Consider the following 16,024-nt stretch of genomic DNA (forward strand, 5'->3'; position numbering starts at 1 on the left):
TGTACACCTGAAATACACTGGTTCTTTTTGTCGCATCATGGGAAAGTCTAAAGAAATTAACCAAGATATTAGGAATAGAATTGTGGACTTGCACAAGTCTGGCTCTTCCTTGGGTACAATTTCAAGATACCTGACGGTGAGTGATGAGCGAATGTACTAGTTGCTCGGGTTTTCCCAAGCACGCTCAGGTGGTCTCTGAGTATTTGTAACTGCTCGGAGGTTTAGTTTTTGTTGACACAGCTGAATGATTTACAGCTGCTAGCCAGCCTGAGTACATGTGGGGGTTGCTTGGTTGCTAAGTAATCTCCACATGTATTCAAGCTGGCTATCAGCTGAAAATAATGCAGTTGAGGCAAGGAAAACTAAATCTCCGAGCACTTACAAATACTCGGAGACCACCCGAGCAATGAATATACTCGCTCATCACTACTGAAGGTGCCTCGTTCATCTATACAAACAATTATACGCAAGTACAAAGAAGATGGGAGTGTCCAGCCATCATACCACTCAGGAAGGAGACGGGTTCTGTGTCCCAAAGATGAATGTGCATTGGTTTGACATGTGTATACCAACCCAAGGACAAAAGCAAAAGACCTTGTGAAGATGATAGCGGAAGCTGGTCAGATTGTGTCAATGTCCACAGTGAAACAAGTACTGTATCAACATGGGCTGAAAGACCACTCTGACAGGGAGAAGCCATTACTCCAAAAGAAACATAATAAGCCAGATTAATGTTGGCAAATTCACACAGGAACAGAGACCTTAATCTTTGGAGACATGTCCTGTGGTCTGATGAAACTAAAATTGAACTTTTTGGGCATAATGACCATCGTTATGTTTGGAGGAAAAAGGGAGAAGCTTGGAAGCCTAAGAACACCATCCCAACTGTGAAACACGGGGGTAGCAGCGTCATGTTGTGGTGTTGTTTTGCTGCAGGAGGGACTAGTACACTTCAAAAAATGGCATCATGAGAAAAGAAGATCACGTGGCAACACTGAAACAACATCTCAAGACATCATCCAGGAATTTAAAGTCTTGGATGGAAATGGGTCTTCCAAATGGACAGTGATCCGAAGCATACTGCCAAAATGGTAACAAAGTGGCTTAAAGGGAACCTGTCACCCCCAAAATGGCTGGTGAGGTAAGCTCACCGGCATCAGGGGCTTATCTACAGCATTCTGTAATGCTGTAGATAAGCCGCCGATGTTACCTGAAAGAGGAGAAAAAGAAGTTAGATTATACTCACCCAGGGGCGGTCCTGCTGCGGTCCGGTCGGATGGGTGTCTCCGGTCCGCTCCGGCGCCTCCCATCTTCATTCCATGACGTCCTATTCGGGTCTTTACGCTGCGGCCTCTCTGACCTTTCCGGCGGCTGCGCACTGCAGTACTTTGCTCTGCCCTCAACAGGGCAGACAAAGTCCGCCTGCGCCGGAGCCGCGGCGTAAAGACCCGAAGAGGACGTCATGGAACGAAGATGGGAGGCGCCGGAGCGGACCGGAGACACCCATCCGACCGGACCGCAGCTGGACCGCCCCTGGGTGAGTATAATCTAACGTCTTTTTCTCCTCTTTCAGGTAACATCGGCGGCTTATCTACAGCATTTTACAGGTGACAGGTTCCCTTTAAGGATAACAAAGTCAATGTTTTGGAGTGGCCATCACACAGCCCTGATCTCAATCCTATTGAACATTTATGGGCAAAGCTGAAAAAGCAGGTGAGAGCAAGGCGACCTACAAACCTGGATCAGTTACACCAGTTTTTTCAGGAATCCAACCAACTATTGTGAGAAGCTTTTGGAAGGATATCACAAACGTTTGACCTAAGTCATTCAGCTTAAAGGCAATGGTACCAAATACTTTTAGTTTTGTAGTAAGTAATAAAAATGCCTTCAAACATTCACTGCCTCTCATTGTTCTGCATTTGGCAAATATTAATAACTAGACTGTGGCCCGATTCTAATGCATCGGGTATTCTAGAATATGCATGTCCCCGTAGTATATGGACAATGATGATTCCAGAATTTGCGGCAGACTGTGCCCGTCGCTGATTGGTCAAGGCAGCCTTTATGACATCATCGTCGCCATGGCAACCATTATGACATCTACGTCGATACTGTGCCCGTCGCTGGCGGCCTCGACCAATCAGAGACGCGGGATTTCCATTATGACATCTACGTCAATACTGTGCCCGTTGCTGATTGGTCGAGGCCTTGAGGCCTCGACCAATCAGAGACGCGGGATTTCCAGGACAGACAGACAGAAAACCCCTTAGACAATTCAATTATATATATAGATTATGGTAATCATAATTGACCTAAAATGGAAAAGATTTATTCTAATTTTGTGTCAGATATTGAGAAAAACATGCATATGTGTCTTTTGATATAGTGATGGAAAACTTCTGGTTTCAACTGTATATATATGCCATGTATGTGTGTATATATATATATATATATATATATATATATATATATATATATATATATATATATATATATATATATATATATATATATACACACACACACATATAGAGTCAAGCTGCCATGTGCTAAGGAAGGTGCTATGCCACTTCATCTTGGCTTCATTGAGAGGGTGCATGGTTAGTCCATCGTTGTCTATGGCCGATCAAGCAGCTGCCTGAAAAGTGCCAGGAAGAGTTTTCAGGTAAAAAATGGGCACAGTAGTTTTCTAGCCACAACACTACTGATTTGCAGTAATGATCGCTGGGCTGGGCAAGATCAGTGGCATGACCAAGTAATGTCTCTCAATGTGTATCCTAATACACCAATGGAAAGAATCTGTCAGATGTCAGTAAAAGGGTCATTTTACAAAGGTCAAAAAAATAAAGTACATGGGTGCTCAAAAACCTGTTTCTTAATTAATCTTACCAATGCAGCTGTAAAGCCCTTGGCTAATCCATGCCAATATGGCAAGCGTGATAAGATCGCCAAAGCTGGCAGCAATAGGTGTGGCGACATTGTCTGGGTTTATTCCAGTTTTCTTTGACCCAACAATCACACCTACCATGATTATACCTAATGTGAGAAAAATAAAGTTATTATATAATGCAAACATAAGTGATCATACAAAGATTTTAATTAACCTCATTTACCAAACCACTTAGGTTAATGGCTACAGTACTTCCTTACTTTAACCAATGCATAAAAGGGATGATTTTTATTCAAAGTTTAATGTTTAGCATCAGATTTATAGTAATATCCATTAAATGCAAAGTTTTTTTCACTTTGCACAATTCTGTTTGTTTCCTTACAGATGAAGTGACCTTGTAAGGTCCCATCGCTGTGACCTCCAGCCACAATCGGGTGGCAAGTGTTCACTTTCCCATCCAGAAATGGCGTGTAGAAATCACTAGGCTATCTGTATCATGCATTGACAAGCTGGGCCCTACAGATCAATGTTATTCTCCCCTCTAGCAAATGAAAGAAGTGCGTGATCATCAAACATACTTGCCCCTACTATTAACTCACAAAGTCCTAATGCTGTAATGGAGAATGTATTTCCTGAAATTGAGAACCCATTAGAGTTAGTGAGATGGATCTTGTATTTCCATTACCCAATGCTGACTTTCTGATCAGCGAATGAGATTGCTAGTTGTGGGAGAGGGTCTCCATAAAATCGGTAAATTAACCCTTTTACCCCGAAGGTGGATTGCATGTTGATGACCAGGCAAATTTTTACTATTCTGACCACGGTCATTTTATGTGATTATAACTCTGGAACGCTTTAATAGATTCCGGTAATTCTGAGAATGATTTTTCGTGACATATTGTACTTCATGACAGTGGTAAAATTTCTTCGGCATGACTTGTGTTTATTTTCTCTAAAAAGTGTACATTTGGCAAAAATTTCGCAATTTTCCAACTTTGAATTTTCATGCCTTAAAAACACAGAGATATGTCACACAAGATAGTTACTAAATAACTTTTCCCACATGTCTACTTTACATCAGCACAATTTTGGAACCACTATTTTTTTTAGTTAGGATGTTATAAGGGATAAAAGTTGAACAGCGATTTTTCATTTTTCCAACAAAATTTACAAAACCATTTTTTAGGCACCACATCGCATTTGAAGGCACTTTGAGTAGTCTATATGATAGAAGATACCCAAAAGTGACACCATTCTAAAAATTGCACCCCACAAGGTGCTCAAAACTACATTAAAGAAGTTTATTAATCCTTCGGGATTCCTTTTGGAATGTGGCAAAAAAAAACAAACGAACATTTAACTTTTTTTTTCTTTTTCAAAATTTTTTTATTTCAGATACCCTTGTTAAAATAAAAAAATTGTAACAGAAAAAAATGGACCCCAAAATTTGTTGTATAATTTCTTCTGAGCATGCTCATGATACCCCATATTAGCGAGAAAACAACTGTTAGGGCGCACGGCAGAGCTTGGAAGGGAAGGAGCGCCATTTGACTTTTTGAATGCAAAATTTGCTGGAACAATTGGCGGATGTTATGTTGTGTTTGAAAAGCCTCTGGTGTACCTAAACAGTGAAAATCCCTCACAAGTAACACCATTTTGGAAACTAGACGGCTCAGGGAACTGATCTAGATGTGTGGTGAGCACACTGAACCCACAGGTGCTTCACATAAGTTTAGAATGTTGAGCCGCCAAAATAATTAAAAAAAAATTGTTTCCACACAAATGTTTTTAGCCCAAAATATTGCATTTTCATAAGTGTAACAGAAGAAATTGCACCATACAATTTCTTGTGCAATTTCTCCTCAGTACGCTGATACCCCATATGAGGGCGCACGGCAGGGCTCGGAAGGGAAGGTGCACCATTTGACTTTTTGAATGTAAAATTTCCTGGAATCAATAGCGGACATGATGTCCCATATGCAGAGCCCCTGATGTGCCTAAAAAGTGGAAACCCCCGCAAGTGACCCCATTTTGGAAACTAGACCCTTCAAGGAATGTGTTTAGATGCATGGTGAGCACCTTGAACCCCCAGGTGCTTCACAGAAGTTTATATTGTTGAGCTGTGAAAATAATAAAATCACATTTTCCTCACAAAAATGTTGTTTTAGCCCCAAGTTTTTATTTTTTATAAGGGCTAATAGGAATTTTTTTTTTTTTTTTACAACAAACCGAGGTCCATTTTTTACTGAGTGTGCCAATACCCTACATGTAACCAGGAAATATTTTTCAGGCACTGAAGACAAGGAGAGCCAGATTTTACTATTATGGATTGCAGGTGCCATAACCAACTGGGAGAGCCCATGAGGTGCCAGAACAGCAAAACCCCCCATAAGTGACCCCATTTTACAAACTAAACCTTTCAATGAATACACTTAGGGGTGCAGTGATCATATTGGCACCACGGGTGAGTGACAGAATTTTATACCATTGGGCATTGAAGAAAAAATAACTACCTTTTTACCATCAAAATTTTGTTTCAGCCCCAGATTTTACATTTTCACACAAGACGTGGGTAAAAATGGCACCACAATTTGTCACACAATTTCTACTGAATGTGGCAATACTCCGTATGTGGCTGAACAGTACCACTTAGCCATACAAAGACTCGGTACGGAACGCTATTTGGCTCCTGGAGTGCAGATTTTCTTAGAAGAGTTTGCAGACTCCATATACAGAGCCCCTAATTGCTAGAAAAGCAGAATCCCCCCTCAAGTGACCCCATTTTGGAAATTATACCCCTTTGGAAATGTATCTACAGGTGTAGTACCGATTTTAACTCCATGGGTGTTTTCCAGAAACAAGCAGAAGTGAATGCTGCCGAGTGAAAATTGCAAACTGCCATTGTAGTGACCAGTACGTTGTAGTGACCAGTACGTTGCAGTCATCGATACGTTATGTCCAGCTCATGCTTCTGGAGACATGCACCCGTAAGTTAAGCTAGCTCATCTCTTCAGAAATGCCAAACATATGGATGCTATATGTGGTTTAGGTACACTGTGGGGCACAGAAGGGAGGGCGCATTTGGTATTTGGAGCACAGAATTTGCAGAATTTCTGTTGAAGACTTATGGAGCCATTTCGCTTTTCTAGAGTCTTTGAACTACCAGTGACGTGGAAGCCCTCTATATTTCCGTTAACAGATGACAGACCTGAGTGGGGACTGGATTTTTTTGTGGATTGAGTTAAAACTTTTATTGGGAACATTTTATACAACGTTTGGGATCACATTTATCCGGCGTTCTACGCTGAGCACTTATATTGGGGTTTCCATCTAAATCTCTTGAGTGACGTGATTCACATGAAACCCCCAAGGGATAATGAGGCAGTAGAGTTATTGTGGACTCTGTCTGGCCTCTGTTCAGTTGGGTCCTTCTTTTGAAAAGTGCACAAAACTGTGGCCGACGGCACTTTTATGAAATCCTAAAAAGACAGACACCATCGGATCATAGGTCAGACAGCATCCACAGTGCCTCCATCTGCCTCATTATAGGGAATCTTCCACCAGAGTTTCTGTATGAATCAGGCATTTCAAAGATTTACACAGAAATCCTGGTGTAAGAGCTCAACGCAGCGAGCAGGATAAATGTGAGTCGAGCCTTACTGCGATCTTTCGGAGACAGAATGAAAATATCAACAGAAGGTGAAGAATTGGTTTTAGTTATTTTTTATGCCGTTCCTCGTGCGGTTTAAGTGATTAAGCGACTTTATTCTTTGAGACAGAGCGATTACAGGATACCAGATTTATATTGGGTTTTCATGTTTGGCTGCTGTCACACAGTAAAAGACTTTTGTTGTTGCAAAAAATTGTCTTTGCATCACCATATATCAGATTTTTGGGAGTCAGAATGAACAAAAACCAGCAATTCAGGATTTTTTTCTTTCTTTTGGGGTGGGGAGGGGGGGGGCTGGGGGGTGTTATGCCATTCAGTGTGTGGTAAAATAGATAAGGCCGTATTACTCTTCGGGACGATACGATTGCAGCGCTACCTCTTTTATATATTTTTTTATATTTTGGCGCTTTTACACAAAAACTATTTTATAGAAAAAAACAATTATTTTTGCATCGTTTTATTCTGAGAGTTATAACTTTTTTTTCAATTTCTGCTGATGCAGGTGTATCGCGTCTTTTTTTTTGCGGGACAAGATGACGTTTTCAGCGGTAACATGTTTATTTATCTTTTTGATCGCGTTTTATTCCACTTTTTGTTCGGTGGTATGATGATAAAGCATTGTTTTTTATTCATTTTCTTTATGGTGTTCACTAAATGAGTTAACTAGTGGGACAAATATTTATTTATGGATACAATATCTTTAGTTTTTTTATTATTATTTTTATATATTTTTACAATTACTTAAAAAGTTAAACTTAAAAGTGCCGCGAGCGGTGCGCGACAGCTCCTAGCACTTAAGTGTCAGGTGTCGGCTGTCAGAATCAGCTGACCCCCTGGCTGCAATTGCGTGTGTGCGCGGGCGATTGCGCGGACATAATAATCCTTCCCTGCTCAGATAGGCCCAGGGCACATGGATGGATTATTACGTTCGGTGTTTATTGGTCTTATTTTACTTTTGCTGCTTCTGAGTATGGCGTTTTGTTTTTTGGGTCTGGTTTTCTGTTTTTTTTTTTAAATACACCATAGAATTCCAGAAATATGGAACTATTTATTTAGTCTTATGTTTTCTGGGCTTTACCAAGGGGTTAGTAAGTGGGGGTAATAATGCAGAACAGCCTAAAGACACATTCCCCAGAGATTCCTATGAGCAACACATCAGAGGTAATGACCTACAAAATTATCACTAAATGAAAAGGCTCTCTGGAGGTGCATGATTAATTTACATAGATAAAAAAAAAAAACATAACAAAAAAACAAACACAGAATATGTAGGAGAGCAGCGGCAATACAATAAGTGTAAAAAATAGCAACATTTGACCTGGTGACTGTCACAGGGTTACCACAGCGGAGCAGAGCCAGAATACAGCAGAGTCTTGATGCTCTTACTCCGGTGCTGAGGCGAAGCACTTCTACGGTTTATTAAATGAATTTATTTCTTCCAGCAGAACAGTGGTTAATCGGCCATGGTGGAAATTCCTGTGTTCAGCTGTGCTCGGCTAGCCACTCCTTTCCCCTATAAAATCTGGGCTCTATTACCTAGTCCTTGTCAGAGTTAGCACTTGCTTCATGACAATAGGAGGGAGAGAAGTTGGTATAAGATTGCTGGAGGAGTTATAAGCGACTGTTTGGTTTGTACATTTGGTAATTCCTTATTCCCTGTTTTGCTTCCTTCCCCTTCCTACACACCCTGGTGGATTATCTGTTATATGCTAGTGAATATTTTGTGTGTGTGAAGTTTTCAGCTTACCCTTGTCTTTGTTACCCTGTTTGTCGGGTTGGTGTACTGCGGTGCACAGTGGCAACCCCTCTTCCCTGGTGGGGGAAGGGGACAGACAAAGGGCTAACTCAGGAGGTAAGGCAAAGGTGGGGGTCCTGGCATCTTCGCCATCTGAATTATCCCGGGAAACAAGGTGAGCTAGGGCGCCCCCTAGTGTTAGCCTGGAAAGGAGCCCCTGGTCCTACGTCACTCGACATTTGTGTCGTAATAGTGACAAGTCTTCTTTAAAGGAACACTCTGGGTAACTGTTTACATGTGCTACCATGGACTGAGATGGCGGTGCATGACTTGGATAGGTCCCCATATTAGGTTTGCCTAGCGAGTTCCCTGAACATGTTCCCAGACTGTAAATATCTGCTATGCAAAGGTACAAAACTTCTACATGTTCAACTTTAAAATTACCAACACTTTTATTCAGTGGCATAACATGAAGCTCATGAGCCCCAATGCAAAAGCTCCAATGGGGCCCCCAATTACTGCAAGTCTTTAATAACACTGATCTTTTTATTTAGGCCAAAGGGACTTTTTGGGCCCCCTAGACTCCGTGGTTTGGTTGCGATTGCAACCCCTGCACCTACTGTAGTTACGCCCCGGCCTCTAGTGCTTTTCTTTTTATGATAAGTGTAGGATGGCGTATTGGACATCATTACATAGTCTTCTGCTGGTATACAGTAAGCATATTAAGTTTGGCTGTATACTTGCCTTGCAGTAGTGAGGCTATGAAGGCAGTGGCTACACTGCTGGAGCAGAGAAGTATGGCGTGGTCCAGGCGGTATTTGCCCTCTGGAATCCAGCCCAATATAACTGCTGCAACGGCCGCCAAAAAGCCAACTACCGTTGCCTGTACCTGCGAAAAGAGAAAACAGCTGTTCATGCCCTGTAGGTAGCAGACAGTTCCTGATAAAGCTACTTGTCTGGTTTACACATAATCAAACAGGTCGTCTTTCTCATTTCTACAGTTTCCAGCAGATCACGTAATACTAGGTGGTGTTACGGATGTAAAGAACTTACAGTGCCTAAAAGTAGTATTCAACCCCCTGCAGATTTAGCAGGTTTAATAAGATGCAAATAAGTTAGAGCCTTCAAACTTCAAACAAGAGCTGGATTTATTAACAGATGCATAAATCTTACAAACCAAAAAGTTTTGTTGCTCAGTTAAATTTTTATAAATTTTAAACATAAAAGTGTGGGTCAATTATTCTTCAACCCCTAGGTTTAATATTTTGTGGAATAACCTTTGTTTGCAATTACAGCTAATAATCGTCTTTTATAAGACCTGATCAGGCCGGCACAGGTCTCTGGAGTTATCTTGGCCCACCCCTCCATGCAGATCTTCTCCAAGTTATCTAGGTTCTTTGGGTGTCTCATGTGGACTTTAATCTTGAGCTCCTTCCACAAGTTTTCAATTGGGTTAAGGTCTGGAGACTGACTAGGCCACTGCAACACCTTGATTTTTTGCCTCTTGAACCAGGCCTTGGTTTTCTTGGCTGTGTGCTTTGGGTCGCTGTCTTGTTGGAAGATGAAATGACGACCCATCTTAAGATCCTTGATGGAGGAGCGGAGGTTCTTGGCCAAAATCTCCAGGTAGGCCGTGCTATCCATCTTCCCATGGATGCAGACCAGATGGCCAGGCCCCTTGACTGAGAAACAGCCCCACAGCATGATGCTGCCACCACCATGCTTGACTGTAGGGATGGTATTCTTGGGGTCGTACGCAGTGCCATCCAGTCTCCAAACGTCACGTGTGTGGTGGCACCAAAGATCTCGATCTTGGTCTCATCAGACCAGAGAATCTTGAACCAGTCAGTCTCAGAGTCCTCCAAGTGATCATGAGCAAACTGTAGACGAGCCTTGACATGACGCTTTGAAAGTAAAGGTACCTTACGGGCTCGTCTGGAACGGAGACCATTGCGGTGGAGTACGTTACTTATGGTATTGACTGAAACCAATGTCCCCACTGCCATGAGATCTTCCCGGAGCTCCTTTCTTGTTGTCCTTGGGTTAGCCTTGACTCTTCGGACAAGCCTGGCCTCGGCACGGGAGGAAACTTTCAAAGGCTGTCCAGGCCGTGGAAGGCTAACAGTAGTTCCATAAGCCTTCCACTTCCGGATGATGCTCCCAACAGTGGAGACAGGTAGGCCCAACTCCTTGGAAAGGGTTTTGTACCCCTTGCCAGCCTTGTGACCCTCCACGATCTTGTCTCTGATGGCCTTGGAATGCTCCTTTGTCTTTCCCATGTTGACCATGTTTGAGTGCTGTTCACAAGTTTGGGGAGGGTGTTAAATAGTCAGAAAAGGCTGGAAAAAGAGATAATTAATCCAAACATGTGAAGCTCATTGTTCTTTGTTCCTGAACTACTTCTTAATACTTTAGGGGAACCAAACAGAATTCTGGTGGGTTGAGGGGTTGAATAATAAATGACCCTCTGAAAAGACTTTTCACAATTTAAAAAAAAAAAATAAACAAAGAAATAACATTCTTTTTTGCTGCAGTGCATTTCACACTTCCAGGCTGATCTACAGTCCAAATGTCACAATGCCAAGTTAATTCCAAATGTGTAAACCTGCTAAATCTGCAGGGGGTTGAATAATACTTGTAGGCACTGTATCCCCTAATATTAATCATCTGAACTTGAGCTTGTTCAGTAAGTTTTCTAATACAGAAAACACTGATAACTTAGCCTAAAGCCGAGTTTTCACCAGCTCACTGGTGGCGTTAGACGACCAACAATTAGAAATAATCAGTAATACATCTTTCTATGTGGACAGATTGCCATTATTCCCGGCAGAACAGGATCTGTTTATACAGGACAATGTGCTACTGAGAGTGATGATCTTTTAACCAAGCAAAAAGATCACTTCCTCCAATAAAAGATCGTTTCGCTAGTTCATCAATGATCGTGAATCAGGAAATCAGGAAATGAGCATTTGCAGGTGGTGTAACTGCACCTTTAAAGGGACACTGTCACCTGAATTTGGAGGGAACAATTTTCAGCCATAGGGGCGGGGTTTTCGGGTGTTTGATTCACCCTTTCCTTACCCGCTGGCTGCATGCTGGCTGCAATATTGGATTGAAGTTCATTCTCTGTCCTCCATAGTACACACCTGCACAAGGCAATCTCGCCTTACGCAGGCGTGTACTATGGAGAACAGAGAATGAACTTCGATCCAATATTGCAGCCAGCATGCAGCCAGCGGGTAAGGAAAGGGTGAATCAAACACCCGAAAACCCCGCCCCTATGGCTGAAAATTGTTCCCTCCAAATTCAGGTGACAGTGTCCCTTCAAGATTGGCCACGATTGTTTAGTTGGTGGGAAGCCGAGCTCCGGCAAGAAGCACAATGAAGGGTCAGGATGCTCACAGTCTTGGGACTAAGACTGTGCAGCACTGGTTGATCGACAAAGGTTGTGTAAAAATTAAAGGTTACCCCAGTGATAAAACACGCTAAGGATTTTACGTACTGGAAACTCCTTTAAATGCAAAGGTGTACTGCCATCTTGTAAAGTGGCAGCATATCACTAGAATACTTACATTTATGATTGGTGAGAGCATTACGTCTGGGAATCCCACCGATGCGAATAATGAAGGGGATACACAGTAACAGTTACTGTAGTAATGCATCTCCTTCACTCTTTTTTGGACAGCGGCATCCAAGCCATCTAATACATAAGGAATGCAGCTTAGTCCCTTACTAAGTAAATGGGGCTGTTTCTCAGTTGCCCAGCTAGATGGAAAGGGAGTACTGGTGTGCAGAAAAAAAACAAACTATAAATGGATGCAGCACTAATATTACATTATTATCAGGATTGGTGTGAATCTGGGATCACTCAAGAATTTGTCTACAAGATGGCCTGGCCGCGCCTGGGCAGTAGCATCTAGCGGTGATCTTGGTGGAGACAATTTTTTTTCCTCTAGCAAAATGGCAGTGGCGCCTGCGTAGTAGCATCTATCGCGTTCCGAATTAAGCTACTTTCACACTTCCGTCTTTTAGAATCAGTCACAATCCGTTAAAGTGTTAAAAAGACGGATCCTGTGCAGATTGTAAAAAACGGATGCACTGGATCCTGTTTTTTGATGGATCCGTCGATGCAGCAGCTGCAGGAAAAATGGGTTAAATTAAAGGAATAGAAATCCTTCCATTTGATTCATTTGAAAAAACTGACCGTCACATCCAAACATAGACTAAGTGTGAACAGGTGCTGAACCTAGAGTCACCAACTCTTATACAGTCAAGCAAATAAGGTAGCACACTGCAGCGCTGAAACATGCAAACATGAAACACGAAAATTAAACTGCATTACTGCACTAGAAATATCAAAAATGAGAGCGTTTAGCGCATAAAAATGGCCAATTTTATGTGTACCTGGTAGCCACTTTACGGCATCTCTCTTATACCAGTTCCTACGCTTTCCTTCCTCGCTGAGAATAAACGTCTCCATCTGAATGGGTACCTATGAAAACCTCTTCTTAAGGCCCCGTCACACATAGCGATTTACCAACGATCACGACCAGCGATACGACCTGGCCGTGATCGTTGGTAAGTCGCTGTGTGGTCGCTGGGGAGCTGTCACACAGACAGCTCTCTCCAGCGACCAACGATCAGGGGAACGACTTCGGCATCGTTGAAACTGTCTTCAACGATGCCGAAGTCCCCCTGCAGCACCCGGGTAACCAGGGTAAACATCAGGTTACTAAGCGCAGGGCCGCGCTTAGTAACCCGATGTTTACCCTGGTTACCAAAAAAAACAAACCGTACATACTCACCATCTGATGTCCGTCAGGTCCCTTGCCGTCTGCTTCCTGCTCTGACTGAGTGCCGCCGTACAGTGAGAGCAGAGCGCAGCGGTGACGTCACCGCTGTGCTGTACTTTCACTTTCACTTTGCGGCGCTCAGTCAGTGTGGGAAGCAGACGGCAAGGGACCTGACGGACATCAGGTGGTGAGTATGTACAGTTTGTTTTTTTTTACATTTACGCTGGTAACCAGGGTAAACATCGGGTTACTAAGCGCGGCCCTGCGCTTAGTAACCCGATGTTTACCCTGGTTACCAGTGAAGACAACGCTGGATCGGTGTCACACACACCGATTCAGCGATGTCAGCGGGACCTCAACGACCAAAAAACGGCCCAGGCCATTCCGACACGACCAGCGATCTCGCAGCAGGGGCCGGGTCGCTGGTACGTGTCACACATAGCGAGATCGCTACTGAGGTCGCTGTTGCGTCACAAAACTTGTGACTCAGCAGCGATCTCGCTAGCGATCTCGCTATGTGTGACGGGGCCTTTAGACTAACATTCTCTCTCTCTGTGGAGGGGTAATGGACCTATTGCAATTAAAACACCTGTGGCTAGGAGGCGGAGTGCTCGGTCAGAAGGCTAAATAATACATTTGAAAAAACTGACCGTCACATCCAAACATAGACTAAGTGTGAACAGGTGCTGAACCTAGAGTCACCAACTCTTATACAGTCAAGCAAATAAGGCAGCACACTGCAGCGCTGAAACATGCAAACATGAAACACGAAAATTAAACTGCATTACTGCACTAGAAATATGAAAAATGAGAGCGAATGTTAGAGAGAATGTTAGTCTAAGAAGAGGTTTTCATAGGTACCCATTCAGATGGAGACGTTTATTCTCAGCGAGGAAGGAAAGCGTAGGACCTGGTATAAGAGAGATGCCGTAAAGTGGCTACCAGGTACACATAAAATTGGCCATTTTTATGCGCTAAACGCTCTCATTTTTCATATTTCTAGTGCAGTAATGCAGTTTAATTTTCGTGCTTCATGTTTGCATGTTTTAGCGCTGCAGTGTGCTGCCTTATTTGCTTGACTGTATAAGAGTTGGTGACTCTAGGTTCAGCACCTGTTCACACTTAGTCTATGTTTGGATGTGACGGTCAGTTTTTTCAAATGTATTATTTAGCCTTCTGACCGAGCACTCTGCCTCCTAGCCACAGGTGTTTTAATTGCAATAGAAATCCTTCCAGGCATGCTCAGTGTAAAAAAACGGAATCTGTTGCTGGATTCCGTCATTTGACGGACAGCAACGGATCCTGCGCCCATAGGCTTCCATTCTAGCCAACGACGGACGCCGCAGGATCCGTCGCTGTACGTTTTTTCGACGCAGACAAAAAACGTTACATTGAACGTTTTTTCCAGACGACGGTCCGCTAAAACATGACGGATCCGTTGCACGACGTGGCCATCCGTCGCGATCCGTCGCTAATACAAGTCTATGGGAAAAAAACGGATCCTGCGGGCACATTTGCAGGATCCGTTTTTTTCCCAAAACGACGCATTGCAACGGATCTGAAAAGACGGAAGTGTGAAAGTAGCCTTATACTGCGCAGACGCGGTCGGCACCATTTTGAGGAATACATTTTTTTTTCCAAAAGAGTGCAAATTTCACAGTTCTACTTTGCGGGCACCATGGCCCACTGGGAAAGCCCCTGAGTTGCCAGACCAGCAGAACACCCCATAAGAGACACCATTTTATAAACTAAACCTCTCAATGAATTCATCTAGGAGTGCAGTGATCATATTAACACCACCGATGTGTCACAGAATTTTTTACCACTGGGCAGTGAAGAAAAAAGAATAACATTTTTACCACCAAAATTTGGTCTTAGCCCCAGATTTTACATTTTCACACAAGAAGTGGGTAAAAATGGCACCAAAATTTGTCCCACAATTTCTTCTAAACATAGCAATACCCGACAATACCCCATATGTGGCCGTACGATACTGCTTATCCATACGAAGAGACTCGGGAGGGACAGAGCGCTATTTGCCTCATGGAGCACAGATTGTCCTTGAATAGTTTGCGGACTCCATATATAGAGCCCCTAATTGCTAGAACAGCGGATTCCTCACTCAAGTGACCCCATTTTGGAAATTATACCGCTGTAAGAATTTATCTACAGATGTAGTGACGATTTTGACTGCATGAGTGTTTTACAGAAACAAGCAGCAATGAATGTTGCCAAGTGAAAATTGCAAACTGCCTTTGTAGTGGCCAGTACGTTGTAGTGACCAGTATGTTATGGCCAGCTCATGCTTCTGGAGACACGCACCCGTAAATTAGCTGGGCTCTCATCACTACAGAAATGCCAAACATGTGGATGCTGTATGTGGTTTAGGTACACTGTGGAGCTCAGAAGGGAGGGGGCATTTGGATTTGGGAGCGCAGAATTTGCTGAACTTCTTTTGAGGATCGAGGAGCCATTTTGTACTACCAGAAACATGGAAGCACCCTATATTTCTGTTAACAGATAACAGACCAGAGCGGTTTTACAACAAAATGAGGTCAATTTCTTTCTGAGTGCGCCAATACCCTACACGTAATCAGGAAATATTTTTCAGGCACAGTGCAAAGCTCAGAAGGCAAGGAGCAAAAGACCCACTGGGAGAGCCCATGAGGTGCCAGAACAGCAAAAAAACCTATAAGTGACCCCATTTTACAAACTCCAACTCTCAGTGAATCTAGGGGTGCAGTGATCATATTGACACCACAGGTGTGTCACAGAATTTTATGTGAAAAAAAATAAGTAAAATTTCAGCTCACCCAAGTTAGGCGGGCTCATCTCTTCAGATATGCCAAACATATGGACTCTATATGTGGTTTAGGTACACTGTGGGGCTCAGAAGGGAGGGAGCATGATCTAGCAATTTGCTAGTTCTGGTGACC

At 43.0% G+C, this 16,024-nt stretch overlaps 1 protein-coding gene across 2 annotated transcripts in view; it reads right to left on the reverse strand.

Annotated features, from left to right (window-relative positions):
* The window catches only part of SLC41A2 (solute carrier family 41 member 2), a 133,057-nt gene that overhangs the window by 75,932 nt on the left and 41,101 nt on the right, over positions 1-16,024 (reverse strand). For both annotated transcript variants that reach the window (XM_077265668.1, XM_077265667.1), the window contains exons 5-6: positions 9,040-9,184; positions 2,890-3,036 (exon numbers count right to left, since the gene is read on the reverse strand). In XM_077265668.1, coding sequence (XP_077121783.1) covers positions 2,890-3,036; positions 9,040-9,184 — 292 coding nt within the window. The remainder of the gene's footprint in view (positions 1-2,889; positions 3,037-9,039; positions 9,185-16,024) is intronic.

Source organism: Ranitomeya variabilis, chromosome 5, assembly GCF_051348905.1.
Source record: "Ranitomeya variabilis isolate aRanVar5 chromosome 5, aRanVar5.hap1, whole genome shotgun sequence".
Lineage (NCBI taxonomy): Eukaryota > Metazoa > Chordata > Amphibia > Anura > Dendrobatidae > Ranitomeya > Ranitomeya variabilis.